The sequence below is a fragment of the Pseudophryne corroboree genome, chromosome 2 (assembly GCF_028390025.1).
Source record: "Pseudophryne corroboree isolate aPseCor3 chromosome 2, aPseCor3.hap2, whole genome shotgun sequence".
Taxonomy (NCBI): domain Eukaryota; kingdom Metazoa; phylum Chordata; class Amphibia; order Anura; family Myobatrachidae; genus Pseudophryne; species Pseudophryne corroboree.
In genome coordinates, this window is record NC_086445.1 from 872,686,130 (window position 1) to 872,711,960 (window position 25,831).

Sequence of the window (25,831 nt, forward strand, 5' to 3'; positions counted from 1 at the left end):
ACCTTTTACAATGTGCCAGTGAGTAATTAATACACCTGTGCACCTCCTCGGTTACCTGCAAAACATGCACTGTGCGGGGTCCTGAGGACAGAGTTTGAGAACCTGTGGCTTATACCAACCAATCAGATTTTTGCCATCACTTCTTGATTGCATAGAAAAGGATAGACACAATCTGATTCGTTGCTATAGGCAACACCCCCACTTGTCTATTTTAGCAGCTTTAGTAAGTCTACCCCTAAGCTCCCATTAATTCTACATTGAGGCACAATAAAAAGCAAATACAAAAAAACAAAAATACTAAGCACAGGTACAGTATGGTTATCAAATAATAAACACATTGTGCATGTTCTTGTGGTAAAATAAATAATTCCAAGCCAGAATTTGGTGATATGTATTACTTAAAAAATCCTAAAGACAGCTGTAATTAATTAAATAAGCGTCCTCTCTACTGAAATGTTTTCCAACGAGACACACACACACACACACACACACACACACACACACACACACACACACACACACACACACACCATAAGCTGCCTTGTAGTTAACCACCATCACTGTGAGCAGCAAATGGGTAAAAGCTAGAATTGGGGGTGGGTATTGAGGGAACCTCCGACAACCAAGAGATTCATCCCTTCAACATTTTCATATAAACAATATATTTTATATTTATATAGCACCATTCAATTCCAAAGAACATTTTGTATTTCAGTTGCAGAGGCACTCTCACAACTATTGCCTGCATACAAGCTCAGTACTTTTTTATATTTGCGGAGCCCTGTATGGGTGATATAGGTAACATAGCAAACAAGCATGGAGAACATCGCTTGATGTAAAAGCAACAGTTACAGAGAAATGAAGGGGGCGGCTCCAAACTTACACACAGGCTTCAACACCTCTTCTAGGAGTAACCAATGCATTGTAGGCCGCTCTCTTAAGGAAAGGGTCAATACCTTTATTGCTAAAGTCCTGCTTCCAGTAATGTCCCTCTTACAGAGAGGGCAAGGCCAAATTATCAAAGAATTCATAAAGACATTAGATGCATACAGTTCAAAAAACAAAGAAAAAAATGAAACAAGAAAAAAAAAAAATACAACAACTAATATATATATTTAACCCCTGTCAGAGCCACGGTGGTTTAAAACAGGATGTCCATTTGCAATCAGTTGATAATACATAAACATAGAAACACAGGTTAAAAGTAGAAAAAAAATGAAATAAAAAGACAGGTATTAGCAACACACAGTGAGATGAAGCAGCCAGAGTCCAGAGATCTCATTCAGCTTTCATACAATGACCAACAGGAAACAGATTTTACAGATTTTATATAACTTTTAAATATATTAAATGCCTAAATAGATAACTTTATTTTGCGTATGCTATTTTTAGTTTTTTTTTCTTCTTTTTTCATCGTTTGTTCTTTACTTTTAAAGTATATTTTCTAATATTTGACGGGACAAATTCCAATGATCAAAAATTAAGACACCTGCTTGTCCGAATTATTTCCAGAATCGTAAAAGTGCATCTGTCTCTAGTTCCAAAAATAGAGAAAATTTTGTTTAAGACAGCTTGCGTTTTTTTTTTGCTTTGTTTTTCCTTTCTAAGTTCCAGAATAAAACTGAAAAAGGAGCAATTAGAAAAAAAAAAAAAAAAAATTATACATAAACATTTTTTTTTAACATAAAAATGTGTCCATTGTTATTAGCGGGATTACGTGTCATATGTAAAAGCCATTGATAGATACAAACAAGATGAGGAATAAAAGTTGGGGCCATCTGCATTCCCCCTAAATATGTGCTGTCCTCTTCTTGACAAATAAGTACACTAAAATCTTTTTTCACCGTGACTCGGATAGTGTGTTAACTGTTCCACTTATCTTGATAACAAGAGCATGTATGCCCATGTTAGCTACTTGTCAACTTTAAGCACTTCAGTCTTGTTTGAAGATGAGAAAAGAAAAAACATCCCACTGCGGGGGAAATAAAAAAAAAAAAAAATTATAATAAATGTTTGTACCAGGGCTGGATGTTTTCTTTTGTTTTAAACTGGGAAATAAGGTTTTGTTTCCTGATTAGATCAAAGTTGTTTGAATAACATTGTCACTTTTTAATTTGTTTAAATAACTATAATATATATATTTCTATATGGATAGAATTTTCTATACATAGTTATCTAAACAAAATATATATATATATATTTGTATGTATATATTTATATAATTATATATCCATTGATTCAATTCTACTCCTGTTCTTGTTCCCCTCCCTCCCCGCTGCTTTATGCAAGATTTATTTTTAAAGGGGCATGACAGCCAGATAATGTCTCTCATGCATCAATGAAAAGAAGAGCCAGCAATGCCCCTGGCAGCAGTCTCAGAGGTCAGGGTTGTCCATGGCTTCATTATAAGTGATTATCCTATTGGGATCTGAAAAACAAATAAAGCAAAACAATAATTTTACGCTGTTGAAAATATTCAATAACTATCTTTATGCTTATTCAGAGATGGATGCTAAACTGATGTTCCACGCACCCAAGTTATTATCAGCAGGCTGCGCATGTGCCACAACCGCATTGCGCATGCGTCAAGGTGCCGTTGTGGTCCTGCGCGCAATGAGGATTTCCTCCAAAGTGATTGACAGGAAGTGACAGTTTGGAGGTGTTAACAAGGAGTGGAAAAACGCAGGTGTGCCATGGCCATTGATATCAGCAGTTGCAAGGCCCAAAAAAATAGCACTTGCATCTCTCTTTGAATCAGGCCCTAAGTTTGACAGTTCTACTTTTTGGAGGACAGAATTTTTTTTTATAATCTATGAATTTATGAATCTATGAATAATCTATGAATAAAATGTAAAAAATAAATTACAAATATAAAATTACAGCACGTTTAATGTTACACAAGCAGGAACACTAGATTTTGATGACTTACTTTAAATCCAATCACATTTTAAACATCTAAAATCATTAATTTAACAAGAAATAAAAGGAACACAATTATTAAAAAAGGCAAAATGACCTCCTTTGGCGAACGACTGAGTGGCAGGACTGAGCCTTCCTCATTGGCTCACTGAAGCAGTCGTTCAGCAGCCTAAATCTTTATTTGGCTCCAAGTGAACAGAGACAGTCTCCATTGTGATTAGGCAACAGATACAAATTGATGAACATACGAACAGGAAGGGCATACATCAGAATACTTTGTGTAGACATAAGGGTCAATATGCTGACAGCTGAATTAGCTCTCGGCGCTATTCAATACAGCGCCATGTCACACTTAATTGTCGGGATTTCTTCCCTCACCCCCAGGGGGTGTGAGCAGAAATCCGACATAAGTGCTGGTGCGCGGCCGGCACGAGGCTGATTCTGTCGGGAATCAGCATCGCGTCAGACAGTTAAGTCGGAGAATGCCCGTTCTCCCGACCTATCAACCTGTTAAGTCGCCGGCTTAACTTGAGCAGAATTGAATAGCGGCGGGAGCTAATTCTCGGCGCTATTCAACTGTCGGCAAATTGAATTGACCCCATAGTAGCCTACGGATGCCAGTACGGATGATGTAATGGTTAGCATTACTGCCTCGCAGCACTGAGTTCATGGGTTCCCGCCATGGCACTGTGTGGAGTTTGTACAGTATTTTCTCCCCGTACTTGCGTAGGTTTCCTCTGGGTACTCCAGTTTCCTCCCACAATCCAAAAATATACTGGTAGGTTAACTGGCTCCCAACAAAATTAACCCTAGCATGAATGTTTGTGTGTGTGGTAGGGAATATAGACTAAGCTCCACTGGGGCAGGGACTGATGCGAATGGCCAAATATTCTCTGTAAAGCACTGTGGAATGTGTGCACTATGGGGGTAATTCCAAGTTGATCGCAGCAGGATTTTTGTTAGCAATTGGGCAAAACCATGTGCACTGCAGGGGAGGCAGATATAACATGTGCAGAGAGAGTTAGATTTGGGTGTGGTGTGTTCAATCTGCAATCTAATTTGCAGTGTAAAAATAAAGCAGCCAGTATTTACCCTGCACAGAAATAAAATAACCATACCCAAATCTAACTCTCTCTGCACATGTTATATCTGCCTCCCCTGCAGTGCACATGGTTTTGCCCAATTGCTATCAAAAATCCTGCTGCAATCAACTTGGAATTACCCCCTATATAAATAACTGGTAAAAAATAAATAATTGATGTGGTTTGACTTTTTCTCCATTTGGTGCTTACCTTGTTTTTGCAAGTTCAAAATAGATTCCATTTCTGTTAAGAAAAGAAACAAGAGAAGAAGATGTAAGTGCACTGCATTATCAGGACAGAAGCCGCACAGGAAGTACGTTCTTAGCATTTGCGCCAAACATTTTACCCCAAAAGAACCATGTATCAAGCTGCAAATCCAACTTAGCATTCATTATCTGTCATTGAAATACTGTGCTCTCGGAAATCAATTCAATTGTTTTAGGTGCCGCTATAATTAATGGGCACCCAATACAGCAATTATTCTTCTTGTCGCAAAGAGACGGGTTTAGCCGCATATAGCATTTGAAAGCTCAAACAACAGACTTTTTGCACATTTCTTCTCAAACCACTTCAGGAGTCTGCGCTCAGAAAAGTGTTCCCATGCAACATGCACGCCCTTACAGAGCAACAATTAAATTGCTCAGTTGGGATCTCACTAGTGACAGCCAAGGAGGAAATAAACTGAATCGACCCCCAAAATGATTATTTCCAAATAAATGTTTTATTAATTTAAAAAACTGTGGCTGTGGTGAAGGCTTTAAATCTTTAAAACAATGCGTAGACCCCTTGGTCAGTGGCCTACAGCAACGCAAGCTTAGATGTACAGCTGTCTCAGCTGTGCTACCCATATTACAGTGGAGATAAAGATACCTTGGCAGAGAGTAGCTTAAAAGAGAAATAAAAAACACACAATACCACACAGGGGAAAATGAAGAGGCCTTTCTTTTGCATTTTAAACTAGAATAGACTCGACAGGGTTATTACAAGTTCCCCTCATTTCTACTGTGTGTGGTCATTTGCTCCCATACATTACCAGATTTTCGTTCCAATCAGCCAGATTTGACAATCAATCTTTAGGTGTACAGCCAGCTTAAGTTAGTAACAAATTATTTTGTGTTTTTGAACAGAACTACTACATTTCTGTATTACACAATTGTGGCACACAATAACCCTCGTAAATCTGACAATTGTCAAATGCATCAAAATGTGTATGAAGTTTTTTTGACCTGATAGAACATTTCAGCGAAAGTGCAATGTCGAAGAGTAATACCCCTTTCACACCACTGCATAAACCCGGGTTATTGCCAGGTTAAGACGGGTCACAGCTCGGTGTGAAAGGGTTAACATGGATCCAGTGATTATGAGGACCAGGGTTACAGGGCAGTGTGAAGGGTAACCTGCCCTGTTCACTGCACAGAACCGCATTCCCGGCAAATGGAGATGTCATCTCCAAGCGCTGGCAGAGGGTAGCCCCAGCAATATCCCGTGTCCAGCCTGTGGTGTGAATGGATTTCAAGCCGCTGTGACATGACTTCAGTGACCTAGGTTGGACCCGGTTTTGCTGTGTGAGAGGGGTATTAGACTTTAGCTGTACAACTATAAAACAAAGGTGCTGATTCAGTTGTTTTGTCAGCGCCCACCAGAGCTATTCAACTGCTGCCCCCGGTGGGAGTGCATTAGTACCAGGTTTAGCTGCGCAAAGCAGCTAAACCTGTCTAAAATACAGGTTTGTGCACCCAAACGGAGAAACAACTGAATTGCTCCAGTGGCAAGAGAGACAAGCAAATGAATTGGTCTCATTTAATTCAATCTAACAATGGCAGTAATTCAAAGTTGATCGCAGCAGGAAATTTTTTAGTAGTTGGGCAAAACCATGTGCACTGCAGGGGGGGCAGATAAAAACATGTGCAGAGAGAGATTTGGGTGTGGTGTGTTCAATCTGCAATCTAAATTGCAGTGTAAAAATAAAGCAGCCAGTATTTACCCTGCACAGAAACAAAATAACCCACCCAAATCTAACTCTCTCTGCACATGTTATATCTGCCTCCCCTGCAGTGCACATGGTTTTGCCCAACTGCTAAAAAATTTCCTGCTGCGATCAACTTGGAATTACCTCCAATATTGGATAAAAATTCCACCTATGCCAAACAAATCATCAATGTAACTGCACATTCACAGCATTATGCAAAAGTCTGAGCACCACCTTTCCTTTCCTGCATATATTCTCTCTTTCCTTGGCCATGTTTTAATGACATCAGCGCACAATACTAGTTTTCCAAAAGATAATAAAAACAAAATAGCAGGTCGTAATGACTTCATAGACACGTGCAAATAGACTGATGCAACACAGCAAGACTCCTATGCAGATGTGGAGTTTAGAGTCTATTAAGAGTATCATGACCTATTAATGTGGCAAAATAGGAAAAACTCTTAAGCAGTGTTACTTTAACATATGAAAAGCTTAGGGATCTCTAAAATCAAAGTTAGCAGTACAAGAGAGTTTAAGGGGATTAGAGACATAACAGATGTCATACAACTCTATTTACAGTTCCGTCAATGTGGAGGGAAGACTATTTTGTGCTGTTATTCTAACTGAGGTCATCACTGGCACAAGAAGCTACACTGGAGAGCAGCCCTCACCTCTCTGCCACTGTTACCTTGCTTTGTTGTCTGGTGACAGATGTAAATGTACCCCCATTGGTGACTAATGCTTATGACAACTGGCACAGCAGGCTACTCCTGCCCACATGGAGCTGCATGTAAGCGGCTGCAAAGGGTAGCCCTCTGACTTCCTCCTCTTCCAATCCCCAAAGCAAGGTAAAACATGGCAGAGGACAGGGGAGACCAGGTGAATTAAACTAAATATCAACAAGTCCTGAAAGCTAAGGAAGCAATCAGTGAACAAACAGAACCAGAAAAGTGCATAGTTCATATTTCAGCAAGACAATGGGTGGGGTGGGGGGAATCAATCACCAGCACAGAACTGTATCTATCTGGTTAGGAGACAGATTTATTCAATTGACAACATCGCGCTTGGCAAGTCAGGAGAAGCTATTTACGGCAACTAACACCCAGACCTTAGTCACGTTGAACGTCATTTCCTGCCGGGCGCGATGCTGTTAGTGCAAGTACTAACACCGCAACTAGCTCTGAGGCACTAGCCAAATCAGATTCCTCCTGAGGGTTTGAGCAGACTTTGCTTGTCACAGGTTTACTGTGTGACCAACTAAATAGCTCCGTGCACATCACCCTGGAACTACATTGTCACGCTGTGACTTGTATTCCTTCAAATGATCTAAAACATACCATAAAAGTCTTCACTACAAAATGTGTTTGGAAACGGTGATTTATATAAAGTTAAGTACTGACCAACATGGTGCCCAAAATATTTGATTTTGCACAGGACACATAATTGCTTTATGGGCACCCAGCGGACCTCTTCAATTCAATATCTCAGGAGGCTGCAAGCTGAAACTTGTGTGGTTGCTCCCTTCCCCCCTCCTTCACAACCGAACAGAGCAACAAATGAACTGCTCCATTGGGCACTATCTAGTGGCAGCTGAGTGGGGGATAACGGAATTCCCCAAAATATTTTATTTAAGACTGTTGATACTGTTGCATTTAGCAAATAGTAATTGTGTACTGCGCAAAGTGCATCACAAACACTCTGTATTAAGAAAGACACAGCTCAGAGTAATAGGCCCTACATACTGGGCGATATTACTGAAAGATATGAACGATCTCGTTCATTAATGAACGAGATACCGTTCATATCTTTCAGTGTGGAGGCACCAGCGATAAATGATGCGCAGCCCCACGCTCGTTCATCGTTGGTGCTCCGTCGCTTGTGCATGCCTGCACTGCTATGGAGCCGGGTGACGAGGGGAGTGAAGAAACTTCACTCCCCCCCCCCCCCCCACCGCCGGGTCGCCCGTATTCGCCGTCGGGCAGCTCGGCGGCGGATCGCAAAGTGTGTAGGGCCCTTAAGATTACTTTCCTTACTGTCGTCTACACACTTCCACCTCCCTAGTAAACCGATTCCACTAAGCTTCTAAGTCACAGTAAACCAACAGATCAAAACTACATAGGTGATCGAGGTAAACTCAAATTACTTATCAGAAGCAAGGTAAAAAGGCTTTCAGCTCTTAATTGCGTTCTGAACTTTGCAGATGTAATGTTGGAGAAAATAGGACTTTAAATTACCTACCGGTAAATCCTTTTCTCGTAGTCCGTAGAGGATACTGGGGTCCACATTAGTACCATGGGGTATAGACGGGTCCACTAGGAGCGATGGGCACTTTAAGAACGTGATAGTGTGGGCTGGCTCCTCCCTCTATGCCCCTCCTACCAGACTCAGTCTAGGAAACTGTGCCCGAGGAGACGGACATACATTGGGGTCGATTCAATTCGGCAACAGTTGAATAGCGTCGGGAGTTTGCTCCCGGCGCTATTCAATACAGCGACGACTGACCCTCAATTGTCGGGAATTCTTGTCTCATCCCCGGGGGATGAGAGAAGAAACCAGACAAAAGAGCTGCCGCACGGCCGGCGCGAGGCTGATTCTGTCGGGAATCAGCATCGCCGCGGGTAGTTAAGTCGGAGAATGCCCGTTCTCCCGACAAAACTACCTGTTAAGTCGGCGAGAACGGGCCATCGCCGACTTAACTGGAGCTGAATTGAATAGCGACGGGAGCTAATTCCCGGCGCTATTCAACTGTTGCCGAATTGAATCGACCCCTTTGAGAGAAGGATATAAAAGGATAGTGGTGAGATTCCGAACCAGCACACACAAACAAGAGGAAAGCCAAGCTAACCAAACTTTAAACCAGGAACAGCAACCGCTGAACCAACAATACTTAACCAAGTAACAGTGGAGAAAAGAAGCACTGGGCGGGCGCCCAGCATCCTCAACGGACTACGAGAAAAGGATTTACTGGTAGGTAATTAAAATCCTATTTTCTGTTACGTCCTAGAGGATACTGGGGTCCACATTAGTACCATGGGGATGTACCAAAGCTCCCAAACCGGGTGGGAGAGTGCTGAGGTTCCTGCAGAACTGATTGACCAAACTGAAGGTCCTCATAGGCCAAAGTATCGAACTTGTAGAACTTAGCAAACGTGTTCGAACCTGACCAAGTAGTTGCTCGGCAGAGCTGTAAAGCCGTGCTACCCATATTACAGTGGAGATAAAGATACCTTGGCAGAGAGTAGCTTAAAAAAGAAATAAAAAAAACAAAACACAAAGTGGGCCTGTACAGATTTTGGACAGGGCAAACCTGCAGTGGAATAAGCATGCTGGATAGTAAGCCTGATCCAGCGTGCAATTGTCTGCTTTGAAGAAGAAGGACAGCCAATTTTATTGGGATCATAGAGAACAAACAGCGAGTCATATTTTCTGTGACGAGCTGTCCACTTCACATAGATTTTCAAAGCCCTCACCACATCCAAGGACTTTGAAGTAGCAGAGGTGTCGGTAACCACCGGAACCACAATAGATTGGTTGATATAAAACGCAGACACCACCTTTGGAAGAAATTGCTGACGAGTTCTGAGTTCAGCCCTATCTTTATGAAAAATCAAATAGGGGCTTTTGTGAAACAACAACGCCCCCAGCTCTGACAAACGTCTTGCAGAAGCCAAGGCCTTCCACGTAAGAAACTTGGCGTCTACGTCCTGTAAAGGCTAAAACAATTCTGATTGCAGGAACTGCAACACCACGTTGAGATCCCAAAGTGCAGTAGGAGGGACAAAGGGCATTTGGATGTGCAGAACCCCCTTCAAAAATGTCAACCTCAGGGAGAGAAGCCAATTGTTTCTGGAAGAAAATGAATAAAGGCTGAAATCTGGACTTTTATGGAGCCCAAACGTAGGCTCACATTCACACCTGACTGCAGAAAAAGGAGAAAACGTCCCAGTTGAAATTCCACAGCAGGAAATTTCCTATTCTCCCACCAAGAGTCGTATTTTTTCCAAATATGGTGGGAATGTTTAGACGTTACCCCCTTTGTGGCTTGTATCAGGGTTGGAATAACCCTATCCGGGATCCCTTTTCAGGCTACAATTTGACGCTCAACCTCCATGCAGTCAAAGGTAGCCGTGGTAAGTCTTGATAGACGAACGGCGGCTGTTGGAGAAGGTCCTCGCGAAGAGGTAGAGGCCACGGGTCCTCTAGGACAGAGGTTCTCAAACTCGGTCCTCAGGACCCCACACAGTGCATGTTTTGCAGGTAACCCAGCAAGTGCACAGGTGTATTAATTACTCACTGACCCATTTGATGACCCATTTGAAAAGGTCCACAGGTGGAGCTAATTATTTCACTTGTGATTCTGTGAGGAGACCTGCAAAACATGCACTGTGTGGGGTCCTGAGGACCGAGTTTGAGAACCTGTGCTCTAGGAGCATCTCCAGTAGATCCACATACCAGGCCCTTTTTGACCAGTCCGGAGCAATGAGAATTGCTTGAACTTTTTCCCTTTTTATTCTTTTGAGAATCTTTGGGATCAATGGGAGTGGTGGAAACACGTACACCATCTGGTAGACCCATGGAGTCACCAGAGCGTCCACCGCCTCGACCTGGAATAATACAGCTTGAGCTTCTTGTTGAGACGAGAGGCCATCATGTTGATTTGTGGAATTCCCCACCGACGTGTCAAGCACCCGAACACCTCCGGATGAAGGCCCCACTCTCCTGAGTGAAGGTCGTGTCTGCTGAGGAAGTCTGCTTCCCAGTTGTCTACTCCCGGAATGAAGATCGCGGACAACGCCACAGCGTGCCTTTCTGCCCAGAGGAGAATCCTTGTTACCTCTGACATTGCTGCTCTGCTCTTCGTTCCGCCCTATGTACGTTATTGTCGTCAAATTGTCAGACTGAATCAGAATGGCTTGATCTTGAAGAAGATGCAATGCCTGCAGAATGGTGTTGTATATGGCCCTTAGTTCCAGAATGTTGATCGGAAGAATGGCTTCCTGACTTGACCATCTTCCTTGGAACTGTTCCCCCTGGGTGACTGCTCCCTAACCTCTGGGGCTTGCATCTGTGGTCAGCAGAATCCAATTATGAATCCGGAACCTCCTGCCTTCGGTCTGGTGAGAAGTCTGAAGCCACCACAGAACAGAAATCGTTGCTTTTGGTGACAGACTGATCCTCTGGTGCATGTGAAGATGCGATCCGGACCATTTGTCCAACAGATCCAGCTGGAAGGGCCTTGCGTGAAACCTTCCGTACTGCAGCACCTCATAAGCTGCCACCATCTTCCCCAGAAGGCGAATGCATAGATGCACCAATATCCGGGATTGTCTTAGAACATCCCGCACCATTGACTGGATCACCAATGCCTTTTCCAATGGAAGGAACACCTTATGTGCCTCCGTATCCAGTATCATCCCCAGGAATGGAAGCCTCCGTGTTGGTTCTAGATGAGATCTTGGTAGGTTCAGAATCCACCCGTGATCCTGGAGCAGACGGGTTGAGAGGGCAATGTTGCCTAACAACCTCTCCCTGGATGGTGCTTTTCTCAGCAGATCTTCAAGGTATGGTATTATGTTCACTACCTGCTTGCGGAGCAGAAACATCATCTCTGCCATTACCTTGGTGAACACCTTCGGTGCCGTAGAGAGGCCAAATGGCAGGGCCTGGAACTGGGTTTACCTCTATTGCCTTTAAATGCCGTAGAAGAACCTTTGGCTTTGTTTTTAAATTTCGCTGTCCGAAAGGACTGCAGAGTTTGAGCAGTGTAGGATTTTCTAGCCGGGGGAGCTGCGGAAGGAAGGTATGTAGACTTACCCGCCATAGCCTTGGATATCCACGTATCCAGTTCATCTCCAAAAAGGGCTTCACCTGTGAAAAGGTAGGCTTTCCACGCCTTTCCTGGAATCCGCGTCCGCAGTCCACTGGCGTAGCCACAAACCCCTGCATGCTGACACTGCCATGGCAGTGGTGCGTGCATTGAGTAAACCAATTTACTTTATGGCCTCCACCATAAAGTTAGCAGAATCCAGTATATGTTGTAGTAGTAAAATTATCATTCCCCCCCCCCCCCCCCCCCCGATAAGGAATCTAGGCCCTCATTCCAAGATAATCGTAGCTGTGCTAATTTAGCACAGCTATGATCATTCACACTGACATGCGGGGGGACGCCCAGCACAGGGCTAGTCCGCCCCGCATGTCAGTGCCGCCCCCCATACCCCCTGCAGAAGTGCAAGGGCATCGCACAGCGGTAATGCCTTTGCACTTCAAGAGTAGCTCCCGACCAGCGCAGCTTTAGCATGCTGGCCAGGAGCTACTCGTCGCTCCCCGGACCGCAGCGGCTGCGTATGACATCACCATTAACCCTGGAGGAGGTTGGGCCATTCCTCCCCCCCTAAGTCCCACGAAGCAGACAGGCTGTTGCCAAACAGCGCTGTCTGAAAACAACAAACCGCAAAATAAATTTAGAAAACTCTTCAGGAGCTTCCCTAAGCGTGACCGGCTCCTCCGAGCACATTTACTAAACTGAGTATGGTAGGAGGGGCATAGAGGGAGGAGCCAGCCCACACTATCAAGTTATTAAAGTGCCCATGGCTCCTAGGGAACCCGTTTATACCCCATGGTACTAATGTGGACCCCAGTATCCTCTAGGACAAAAGCGAAAACAGCTGTGCAAAAGTAATCCTTAATAAAAGAATTAAAAGCACAGAGGCGTCTACATAAATAAAGACAACTTGAAGTTCTGTAAGCAAATGTCAAATTAAGAACAGTACCAAACTGAACATCAACAAAATGGCCTTTATAACAAACTGATCCAATGAAAAGGTTAATTTAATATTAGAAAAACCGCTTTAGCTAAGTATTAATATTCCTTTTTCAGAAGTATTTGCTGATCACATCAAAAACAAATTCAGAGCTAAACACGGCTGTGATCATAGTTTCTCCAATATTGATTTGATAAATGTTCACTTTAATAATATAGCTAAACCCACACAGGTTTCCAGCTTGGATATGGTCATACGGCTTGTAGCAGATATTAGTGAATATCATACACCACAGCAAAATGGGATCAAAACCAAAGTGCGTCCTGGTGACCAGAGCAAACAATGATGTCATCACGCATTCGGTACCTGTTTTTGACATTGCCTGCACTTTAACCCATTTGTCTGAAAAAACGTTCTAGTATGTTTTCCAACGTTTGGGAGCAAATAGTCCATGGTCATTTACTCCAATCCAAACCAGCATCTTGTCCAAGTTCTAATTTTTTCAGGTGCATTAGTGTACAAAAAAGAAACAAAGGGGGTTGTAGGTGGGCACACTGGTTTACTCACCCAGTTAGTTGGTGAGATTCACAATTTAATAACTGGTATAATAACAGAAATATAATATTCAATGAGACACACTGGTATTGGTGTTAAATTATCTTGTCCAAAAACTTGGACCATAGAGAACAGGGCCAGTGGTGCTCCTGAAGTTATGACTGAACAAGCAAAAAAATGGAGATAAAAAAAACTTTTTTATGGGGCACTCTTGCGGTATAAATACAGTGAAAACCTAACTTTTATGTATGGACTCAAAGGTAGACGAACAAACATAGAACATGAAGTTTGTCCTTGGCAACTGACAGCAGAAACTGTCTCTTATGTTCTCATAGTTGACTACTGTACTCTCTCATTGACCATTCAGTGTTATTTAATATGATGGTCAAAAGCAGAAGCACATGGTAATTCCCTGGGAAACTCTTTACCTTCCTATACCCCGACATACATGTGGATAAGATACTACTTTGCGTTTGTGCATTTATGCTCTGTAAAGTATAGGTTGTCCTGCAAAATATTTTACCTAGGGCAATTTTATGAAACTGCAACCATCATATTGTATACACTGGTACACATCTGTTCTAAGTAGGATGGCCAATCCCGGGATCAATATCGGCAGGATCCCGGCCTAAAATTGGCCGGAATTCAATCCCGGGGATTTCAGGATTGGCCACCAACCTATTTTTGGATATGTCGGGTAGTGTTGAGCGTCCTCAGGATGCTCAGACGCTGCCTGGCTCCCTCTGCTTACCTCCCCTGGCTACGGCTGCCCTGCGCAGCATGACGTGAAGTCAGAGGTCACGCTGTGCAGCTGCCCGCCAAGCTGTCGGACCACACCGTAGGAAGTGTCCCACTCTCCCTCCTGGCTAGATTGCTGTGAGTTATCTGGCCTAGGCAGGGCAGAGGGGGTTGGACACATTGAAATGCAACCAACCCTGGGTATCCTGGGAAATCCGGGATTTAATATTTTTCAATCCCAATTCCCGGGATTGAAAAAATGGCCCGGGATTGGCCACCCTAGTTCTAAGTATTACCACAATTAAAAACACTTTGTGAAGTGTTAGATTGCTCAGCTATAAATTAGTGATGAGCGAGGTTCGGTTTTACTCGGTTCTCAAAACGGCATCTTATTGGCTATCCAAAACACGTGACATCCGTGAGCCAATAAGATGCCGTTTTGAGAACCGAGTAAAACCGAGTAAAACCGAATCCGCTCATCACTACTATAAATACACTTATCTTACTAAGGCACATCCACCTACAAACATCTGCCGCATCTTATCTCATGTATGTGTATCTCCCACAGGGCCTCTCATTGCGGGTTCAATATCACATGATACAACCTGCAAATGTAGAAACCTGATAAACTGAACATAAGTAGCTATATTTCTCACTTTTTCATTTCCTCCCTTTTGATACAGAATACAACAATCAAATAAGCTTATGTCTGAAAATGTCTGAAGAACATACTGGATGCTATCCGGATTTGTTTGAGACTCAGTAACTTACAATTCTGCGCAATTGTTGTTTTTCTGATTGAGATATATGTTAGATGGCTTTGGATAAAATTACTTTTTGAGATGCTAAATTGTGACAACTTTGAGCAATTAGTGGGGGGGGGTTTCCGTTGAGGACACAGAACCCCATTGGTGACACAGAACTAAAATAAGAATTTACTTACCGATAATTCTATTTCTCGTAGTCCGTAGTGGATGCTGGGAACTCCGTAAGGACCATGGGGAATAGCGGCTCCGCAGGAGACTGGGCACAAAAGTAAAGCTTTAGGACTACCTGGTGTGCACTGGCTCCTCCCCCTATGACCTTCCTCCAAGCCTCAGTTAGGATACTGTGCCCGGACGAGCGTACACAATAAGGAAGGATTTTGAATCCCGGGTAAGACTCATACCAGCCACACCGTACAACCTGTGATCTGAACCCAGTTAACAGCATGATAACAGAGGAGCCTCTGAAAAGATGGCTCACAACAATAATAACCCGATTTTTGTAACAATAACTATGTACAAGTATTGCAGACAATCCGCACTTGGGATGGGCGCCCAGCATCCACTACGGACTACGAGAAATAGAATTATCGGTAAGTAAATTCTTATTTTCTCTGACGTCCTAGTGGATGCTGGGAACTCCGTAAGGACCATGGGGATTATACCAAAGCTCCCAAACGGGCGGGAGAGTGCGGATGACTCTGCAGCACCGAATGAGAGAACTCAAGGTCCTCCTCAGCCAGGGTATCAAATTTGTAGAATTTAGCAAACGTGTTTGCCCCTGACCAAGTAGCTGCTCGGCAAAGTTGTAAAGCCGAGACCCCTCGGGCAGCCGCCCAAGATGAGCCCACCTTCCTTGTGGAATGGGCTTTCACAGATTTTGGCTGTGGCAGGCCTGCCACAGAATGTGCAAGCTGAATTGTACTACAAATCCAACGAGCAATAGTCTGCTTAGAAGCAGGAGCACCCAGCTTGTTGGGTGCATACAGGATAAACAGCGAGTCAGATTTTCTGACTCCAGCCGTCCTGGAAACATATTTTCCGGGCCCTGACAACGTCCAGCAACTTAGAGTCCTCCAAGTCCCTAGTAGCCGCAGGCACCACAATAGGCTGGTTCAGGTGAAACGCTGACACCACCTTAGGGAGAAACTGAGGACGAGTCCTCAATTCCGCCCTGTCCGAATGGAAAATCAGATAAGGGCTTTTACAGGACAAAGCCGTCAATTCTGACACGCGCCTGGCTGAAGCCAGGGCCAACAGCATGACCACTTTCCATGTGAGATGTTTTAAATCCACAGATTTAAGTGGTTCAAACCAATGCGATTTGAGGAACCCCAAAACTACATTGAGATCCCAAGGTGCCACTGGAGGCACAAAAGGAGGCTGTATATGCAGCACTCCCTTGACAAATGTCTGGACTTCAGTAACTGAAGCCAGATCTTTCTGGAAGAAAATCGACAGGGCCGAAATTTGAACCTTAATGGACCCCAATTTGAGGCCCATAGACACTCCTGTTTGCAGGAAATGCAGGAATCGACCCAGTTGAAATTCCTCCGTTGGGGCCTTCCTGGCCTCGCACCACGCAACATATTTTCGCCAAATGCGGTGATAATGTTTTGCGGTCACATCCCTCCTGGCTTTGATCAGTGTAGGGATGACTTCCTCCGGAATGCCTTTTTTTTTTTTTTTTAGGATCCGGCGTTCAACCGCCATGCCGTCAAACGCAGCCGCGGTAAGTCTTGAAACAGACAGGGTCCTTGCTGGAGCAGGTCCCTTCTTAGAGGCAGAGGCCACGGGTCCTCTGTGAGCATCTCTTGAAGTTCCGGGTACCAGTCCTTCTTGGCCCAACCCGGAGCCACGAGTATAGTTCTTACTCCTCTCCGTCTTATAATTCTCAGTACCTTGGGTATGAGGCAGAGGAGGGAACACATACACCGACTGGTACACCCACGGTGTTACCAGAGCGTCCACAGCTATTGCCCGAGGGTCCCTTGACCTGGCGCAATACCTGTCCAGTTTTTTGTTGAGGCGGAACGCCATCATGTCCACCATTGGTTTTTCCCAACGGTTCACAATCATGTGGAAGACTTCTGGATGAAGTCCCCACTCTCCCGGGTGGAGGTCGTGTCCACTCCCGGAATGAACACTGCTGACAGTGCTATCACATGATTTTCCGCCCAGCGAAGAATCCTTGCAGCTTCTGCCATTGCCCTCCTGCTTCTTGTGCCGCCCTGTCTGTTTACGTGGGCGACTGCCGTGATGTTGTCCGACTGGAACAGCACCGGCTGACCTTGAAGCAGAGGTCTTGCTTGGCTTAGAGCATTGTAAATGGCCCTTAACTCCAGAATATTTATGTGAAGTGATGTCTCCAGGCTTGACCTCAAGCCCTGGAATTTTCTTCCCTGTGTGACTGCTCCCCAGCCTCGCAGGCTGGCATCCGCGGTCACCAGGACCCAGTCCTGAATGCCGAATCTGCGGCCCTCTAGAAGATGAGCACTCTGCAACCACCACAGGAGAGACACCCTTGTCCCTGGGGACAGGGCTATCCGCTGATGCATCTGAAGATGCGATCCGGACCATTTGTCCCGCAGATCCCACTGGAATGTTCTTGCGTGGAATCTGCCAAATGGGATTGCTTCGTAGGAAGCCACCATTTTTCCCAGGACCCTTGTGCATTGATGCACTGAGACTTGGCCTGGTGTTAGGAGGTTTCTGACTAGCTCAGATAACTCCCCGGCTTTCTCCTCCGGGAGAAACACCTTTTTCTGGACTATGTCCAGGATCATCCCTAGGAATAGAAGACGTGTCGTCGGGATCAGCTGCGATTTTGGGATATTGAGAATCCAACCGTGCTGCCGCAGCACTACTTGCGATAGTGCTAACCCGACTACCAACTGTTCCCTGGATCTCGCCCTTATCAGGAGACTGATAGTGGCAGTTCTGTACCACAAACCTGAGGTACCCTTGATGAGAAGGGTAAATTGGGACATGGAGGTAAGCATCCTTGATGTCCAGAGACACCATATAATCCCCTTCTTCCAGGTTCGCGATCACTGCTCTGAGTGACTCCATCTTGAATTTGAACCTCTGTATGTAAGTGTTCAAAGATTTTAGATTTACAATAGGTCTCACCGAGCCGTCCGGCTTCGGTATCACCAACAGCGTGGAATAATACCCCTTTCCCTGTTGCAGGAGGGGTACCTTGATTATCACCTGCTGAGAATACAGCTTGTGAATGGCTTCCAATACCGCCTCCCTGTCGGAGGGAGACGTCGGTAAAGCAGACTTTAGGAAACGGCGAGGGGGAGACGTCTCGAATTCCAATTTGTACCCCTGAGATACCACCTGAAGGATCCCGGGGTCACTTGTGAGTGAGCCCACTGCGCTCTGAAATTCTTGAGACGGGCCCCCACCGTGCCTGAGTCCGCTTGTAAAGCCCCAGCGTCATGCTGAGGACTTGGCAGAAGCGGGAGAGGGCTTCTGTTCCTGGGAACTGGCTGTCTGCTGCAGCCTTTTTCCTCTTCCTCTGCCACGGGGCAGAAATGAGGAACCTTTTGCCCGCTTGCCCTTATGGGGCCGAAAGGACTGCGCCTGATAATACGGCGTCTTCTTATGTTGAGAGGCTACCTGGGGTAAAAATGTGGATTTCCCAGCCGTTGCCGTGGCCACCAGGTCTGATAGACCTACCCCAAATAACTCCTCCCCTTTATAAGGCAATACTTCCATATGCCTTTTGGAAACCGCATCACCTGACCACTGCCTCGTCCATAACCCTCTTCTGGCAGAAATGGACAGCGCACTTACTTTTGATGCCAGTCGGCAAATATCCCTCTGTGCATCACGCATATATAAAAATGCATCTTTTAAATGCAATATAGTCAGTAATATACTGTCCCTATCCAGGGTATAAATATTTTCAGTCAGGGAATCCGACCAAGCCACCCCAGCACTGCACATCCAGGCTGAGGCGATTGCTGGTCGCAGTATAACACCAGTATGTGTGTATATACATTTTAGGATATTCTCCTGCTTTCTGTCAGCAGGTTCCTTAAGGGCGGCCGTATCAGGAGACGGTAGTGCCACCTGTTTTGACAAGCGTGTGAGCGCTTTATCCACCCTAGGGGGTGTTTCCCAACGTGCCCTAACCTCTGGCGGGAAAGGGTATGATGCCAATAACTTTTCAGGAATTATCAGTTTTTTATCGGGGGAAACCCACGCTTCATCACACACTTCATTTAATTCATCAGATTCAGGAAAAACTACGGGTAGTTTTTTCTCACCAAACATAATACCCTTTTTAGTGGTACTTGTAATATCAGAAATGTGTAAAACATCTTTCATTGCCTCAATCATGTAACATGTGGCCCTACTGGAAGTCACATTCGTCTCTTCACCGTCGACACTGGAGTCAGTATCCGTGTCGGCATCTGTATTTGCCATCTGAGGTAACGGGCGCTTTAGAGCCCCTGATGGCCTTTGAGACGCCCCGACAGGCCCAAGTTGAGTAGCCGGCTGTCTCATGTCATCAGCTGTCTTTTGTAAAGAGCTGACACTGTCTAATTCCTTCCATAAGCTCCACTCAGGTGTCGACCCCCTAGGGCAGTGGTTCCCAAACTGTGTGCCGTGGCTCCCTGGGGTGCCTCGCAACACTTGCAGGGGTGCCTTGGATTGGTGGTCCAGGACCAATTAAAATTATTTATTGTCAATATAATAGGCAAAACTAGTGCTAGTAGCCGTCAGTCATAAAATATGGGGACAAACAAGCAAATCTTGTACCTCACCACACAATTGAGCCCAAGGATGACATATAAACGCAATCTACTTAATTTAATATTTCTTTCTAAATTTCTCAATAAGAAATTTTTGGCCTAGGGGTGCTGTGAAAAAAATTCTGATACTCTAGGGCGCCGTGATTCAAAAAAGTTTGGAAACCACTGCCCTAGGGGGTGACATCACCATTACAGGCAATTGCTCCGCCTCCACATCAGTTTCCTCCTCATACATGTCGACACAAACGTACCGACACACAGCGCACACACACAGGGAATGCTCTGATAGAGGACAGGACCCACTAGCCCTTTGGGGAGACAGAGGGAGAGTATGCCAGCACACACCAGAGCGCTATATATATATTATATATATATATATATACACAGGAATACCACTATAAAATGTGCTTTTCCCTTATAGCTGCTGTTATTATTAGAAACTGCGCCAAATTAGTGCCCCCCTCTCTTTTTTACCCTTTTCTGTAGTGCAGGACTGCAGGGGAGAGTCAGGGAGACGTCCTTCCAGCGGAGCTGTGATGGAAAATGGCGCCCGTGTGCTGAGGAGATAGGCTCCGCCCCCTTCTCGGCGGCCTTTTCTCCCGCTTTTTGGTGAGTTCTGGCAGGGGTTAAAATACATCCATATAGCCCTGGGGGTTATATGTGGTGTATTTTTGCCAGCCAAGGTGTTTACATTGCTGCTCAGGGCGCCCCCCCCTAGCGCCCTGCACCCTCAGTGACCGAAGTGTGAAGTGTGCCTGAGTAACAATGGCGCACAGCTGCAGTGCTGTGCGCTACCTTGTTGAAGACTGATGTCTTCTGCCGCCGATTTTTCCGGACCTCTTCTTGCTTCTGGCTCTGTAAGGGGGCCGACGGCGCGGCTCTGGGACCGAGCTCCGAGGCTGGGCCTGTGTTCGGTCCCTCTGGAGCTAATGCTGTCCAGTAGCCTAAGAAGCCCAAGCTGGCTGCAAGCAGGCAGGTTCGCTTCTTCTCCCCTTAGTCCCTCGATGCAGTGAGCCTGTTGCCAGCAGGTCTCACTGAAAATAAAAAACCTAAAACTAAACTTTCACTAAGAAGCTCAGGAGAGCCCCTAGTGTGCACCCTTCTCGGCCGGGCACAAAAATCTAACTGAGGCTTGGAGGAGGGTCATAGGGGGGAGGAGCCAGTGCACACCAGGTAGTCCTAAAGCTTTACTTTTGTGCCCAGTCTCCTGCGGACCCGCTATTCCCCATGGTCCTTACGGAGTTCCCAGCATCCACTAGGACGTCAGAGAAAACTTATATTTACCAGTATTTTCATTGCTTGAAATCAAAGTTTTGAACATTACTGAAACTATTTCAACTCTGTACAAAAGTGTTCTGTTTGTCTACCTGTGAGTCCATACATAAAAGTTTTAAAATGTACTTATACCGCAAGAGTGCCCCAGAAAAAAAAAAAAAAAGTCTTCTTTCATCTCCATTTTTTGCATTTATGTACAAGACAAGCTAAGACACAAAATATAATTTAGGTTTTACAGGCCATGTTAATGACCCTTAGCGAGGATAAACACCATCTCCTATGATTCGACCAGGAACAAATCTGTGATAAACTTTACTAGATATATATAGTGGCAGATGCTCAATTAGCTTAGTGATATCATTCAGGTGCTTGAAAGGGAGGGGTATTTCTAAGCAAGAAAAATAAAAAAATAAAAAGGCATTTTGTTTCTCCTAGAACCCTGAATAACCGTAACCAAATTTAAATCCCACACAATATTAGAATTCAGGTATCTCGGTTACATATATTTGCGCAAATGTATGAATAAGCCGCGTCAAGGCCTCTCTGTATATTTGGAGTCCCTAGCGCTATATCTAGGTGCAGGGTGTCGCACCCAAAAAAATTAGCATAAGCCAGAAAGCCCAGGGCAGCATACCAGTGAAAAAACTATAGTGTTAATAAATTAGTGTTAGGAAGCCGAAGCTATAAAGAAAGTGATACAAAAATGAGATGTAATTAAAATAGAGAAATAGTGTTAAAGAAATTAATAAGTGATAATAGAATGTAAAGGTATATCACACTAAAGCCATCCAGCTCAGCCAGTCCAGGGGCACCACACCCCACACCTCCATTACCCCAATCTGGGTCTATGATTAACTAGCAAGGAGCCACATGATAATGGCTCCTTACTTAAATATATCTAAGCTAAGAGCTACCTACCTTGGAGCAACCCCATAATGCTCCATATGGCATGTCAGGTCCTACACCTCCTCCTAATGCAGGAACCTCTCTGCCTCTCACAACAGACATCTATAGTGGCAGATGGTCAATTAGCTTAGTGATATCATTCATGTGCTTGAAAGGGAGGGGTATTTCGAAGCAAGAAAAAAAAAAAGGCATTTTGTTTCCCCCAGCACCCTGAATGATAACAGTAACCAGATTTTAAAACCACACAATATTAGAATTCAGAGATCTCTGTTACATGTATTTGCGCAAATGTATGAATAAGCCCCAAAGCCGCGTCAAGGCCTTTCACTGGTATGCTGCCCTGGGCTTTCTGGCTTATGCTGTTTTTTTGGGGGGTGCCACACCCTGCACCTAGATATAGCGCTAGGGACCACAAATATACAGAGAGGCCTTGATGCTGCTTTGGGGCTTATTCATACATTTGCGCAAATATATGTAACAGATCTCTGAATTCTAATATTGTGTGGGATTTAAATCTGGTTACTGTTATCATTCAGGGTGCTGGGGGAAATAAAATGCCTTTTTTTTTTTCAAACTTTACTAGATGTCACTTTTACAGTTTAATTTTAGTAAGATATTTTCATTTTTGGTTTTTCTAAAACAATAGACAAAATAAGATTTTACTCACCGGTAAATCTATTTCTCGTAGTCCGTAGTGGATGCTGGGGACTCCGTAAGGACCATGGGGATAGCGGCTCCGCAGGAGACTGAGCACAGCTAAGAAAGATTTAGGACTACCTGGTGTGCACTGGCTCCTCCCACTATGACCCTCCTCCAGACCTCAGTTAGGATACTGTGCCCGGAAGAGCTGACACAATAAAGAAGGATTTTGAATCCCGGGTAAGACTCATACCAGCCACACCAATCACACCGTATAACTCGTGATATGATACCCAGTTAACAGTATGAACATAACAGAGCCTCTCAACAGATGGCTCAACAATAACCCTTTTAGTTAACGATAATAAGATTTTACTTACCGATAAATCTATTTCTCGTAGTCCGTAGTGGATGCTGGGGACTCCGTCAGGACCATGGGGAATAGCGGCTCCGCAGGAGACAGGGCACAAAAGCAAGCTTTTAGGATCACATGGTGTGTACTGGCTCCTCCCCCTATGACCCTCCTCCAAGCCTCAGTTAGGTACTGTGCCCGGACGAGCGTACACAATAAGGAAGGATCTTGAATCCCGGGTAAGACCCAAACCAGCCACACCAATCACACCGTACAACTTGTGATCTGAACCCAGTTAATAGTATGATAACAATGAAGTAGCCTCTAAAAAAGATGGCTCACAACAATAATAACCCGATTTTTGTAACAATAACTATGTACAAGTAATGCAGACAATCCGCACTTGGGATGGGCGCCCAGCATCCACTACGGACTACGAGAAATAGATTTATCGGTAAGTAAAATCTTATTTTCTCTAACGTCCTAGTGGATGCTGGGGACTCCGTCAGGACCATAGGGATTATACCAAAGCTCCCAAACGGGCGGGAGAGTGCGGGTGACTCTGCAGCACCGAATGAGAGAACTCCAGGTCCTCCTCAGCCAGGGTATCAAATTTGTAGAATTTTACAAACGTGTTCCCCCCTGACCACGTAGCTGCTCGGCAAAATTTTAAAGCCGAGACCCCCTCGGGCATCCGCCCAAGATGAGCCCACCTTCCTTGTGGAATGGGCATTGACAGATTTTGGCTGTGGCAGGCCTGCCACAGACTGTGCAAGCTGAATTGTACTACAAATCCAACGAGCAATAGTCTGCTTAGAAGCAGGAGCACCCATCTTTTGGGGTGCATACAATATAAACAGCAAGTCAGACTTTCTGACTCCAGCCGTCCTGGAAATATATATATATATATATATATATATATATATATATATATATATATATATATATATATATATATATATATATATTTTTAGGGCCCCAACAACGTCTAGCAACTTGGAGTCCTCCAAGTCCCTAGTAGCCGCAGGCACCACAATATGTTGTTTCAGGCGAAACGCTGACACCACCTTAGGAAGAAACTGGGGACGAGTCCGCAGTTCTGCCCTGTCCGAATGGAAAAACAAATATGAGCTTTTTTTTTTAAGACAAAGCCCCCAATTCTGACAATCGCCTGGCCGAGGCCAGGGCCACAACATGGTCCCTTTCCATGTGAGATATTTCAAATCCACAGATTTGATCGGTTCAAACCAATATGATTTGAGGAATCCCAACACTACGTTGAGATCCCACGGTGCCACTGGAGGCACACAAGGGGCTGTATATGCAATACTCCCTTGACAAACGTCTGGACTTCAGGAATTGAAGCCAATTTTTTCTGGAAGAAAATCTACAGGGCCGAAACTTGAACCTTAATGGACCCCTAATTTGAGGCTCATAGACACTCCTGTTTTCAGGAAGTGCAGAAATCGACCTAGTTGAAATTTTTTCGTGGGGCCTTCCTGGCCTCACCCACGCAACATATTTTCACCACATGTGGTGATAACGTTGTGCGGTCACCTCCTTCCTGGCTTTGACCAGGGTAGGTATGACCTCTTCCGGAATGCCTTTTCCCTTAGGATCCGGTGTTCAACCGCCATGCCGTCAAACGCAGTCGCGGTAAGTCTTGGAACAGACAAGGTCCCTGCTGGAGCAGGTCCTTTCTTAGAGGCAGATGCCACGGTTCCTCTTGGAACAGACATGGTTCTTGCTGAAAGCAAATCCCATCTTAGCTCCCGAGGCCATTAGTCCTCTGTGAGCATCTCTTGAAGTTCCGGGTACCAAGTCCCTCTTGGCCAATCCGGAGCCACGAGTATAGTTCTTACTCCTCTACGTCTTATAATTCTCAATACCTTGGTTATGAGAAGCAGAAGAGGGAACACATCCACCGACTGTTACACCCACGGTGTTACCAGGACGTCCACAGCTATCGCCTGAAGGTCTCGTGACCTGGCGCAATACCTGTCCCGTTTTTTGTTCGGGCGGGACGCCATCATTTCCACCTTTGGTCTTTCCCAACGGTTCACAATCATGCGGAAAACTTCCCGATGAAGTTCCCACTCTCCCGGGTGGAGGTCGTGCCTGCTGAGGAAGTCTGCTTCCCAGTCGTCCACTCCCGGAATGAACACTGCTGACAGTGCTATCACATGATTTCCCGTCTAGCGAAAAATCCTTGCAGTTTTGACCACTGCCCTCCTGCTTCTTGTGCCGCCCTATCTGTTTACGTGGGCGACTGCCGTGATGTTATCCCACTGGATCAATACCGGCTGACCTTGAAGCAGAGGCCTTGCTAAGCTTATAGCATTACAAATTTGCTCTTAGCTCCAGTATATTTATGTGGAGAGAATTCTCCAGACTTGATCACACTCCCTGGAAATTTTTTCCCTGTGTGACTGCTCCCCAGCCTCTCAGGCTGGCCTCCGTGGTTACCAGCATCCAATCCTGAATGCCGAATCTGCGGCCCTCTAGAAGATGAGCACTCTGTAATCACCACAGGAGAGACACCCTTGTCCTTGGATATAGGGTTATCCGCTGATGCATCTGAAGATGCGATCCGGACCATTTGTCCAGCAGATCCCACTGAAGAGTTCTTGCGTGAAATCTGCCGAATGGAAGCGCTTCGTAATAAGCCACCATTTTTTTACCAGGACTCTTGTGCAATGATGCACTGACACTTTTCCTGGTTTTAGGAGGATCCCGATTAGCTCGGATAACTCCCTGGCTTTCTCCTCTGGGAGAAACACCCTTTTCCTGGACTGTGTCCAGAATCATCCCTAGGACCAGCAGACGTGTCGTCGGAACAACTGCGGTTTTGGAATATTTAGAATCCACCCGTGCTGTCGTAGAACTACTTGAGATAGTGCTACTCCGACCTCCAACTGTTCTCTGGACCTTGTTCTTATCAGGAGGTCGTCCATTTTCTTTGAAGACGAATCCTCATTTCGGTCATTACCTTGGTAAAGACCCGGGGTGCCTTGGACACTCCAACGGCATCGTCTGAAACTGATAGTGACAGTTCTGTACCACGAACCTGAGGTACCCTTGGTGAGAAAAGCAAATTTTGGG

General features: G+C 45.1%; 1 protein-coding gene across 1 annotated transcript in view; it reads right to left on the reverse strand.

Annotated features, from left to right (window-relative positions):
- Nucleotides 1-935: 935 nt before the first annotated feature.
- The window catches only part of NUFIP2 (nuclear FMR1 interacting protein 2), a 131,913-nt gene continuing 107,017 nt past the window's right edge, over nucleotides 936-25,831 (reverse strand). The window contains exons 3-4 of the mRNA XM_063955937.1: nucleotides 4,212-4,244; nucleotides 936-2,428 (exon numbers count right to left, since the gene is read on the reverse strand). Coding sequence (XP_063812007.1) covers nucleotides 2,376-2,428; nucleotides 4,212-4,244 — 86 coding nt within the window. The 3' untranslated portion in view covers nucleotides 936-2,375. The remainder of the gene's footprint in view (nucleotides 2,429-4,211; nucleotides 4,245-25,831) is intronic.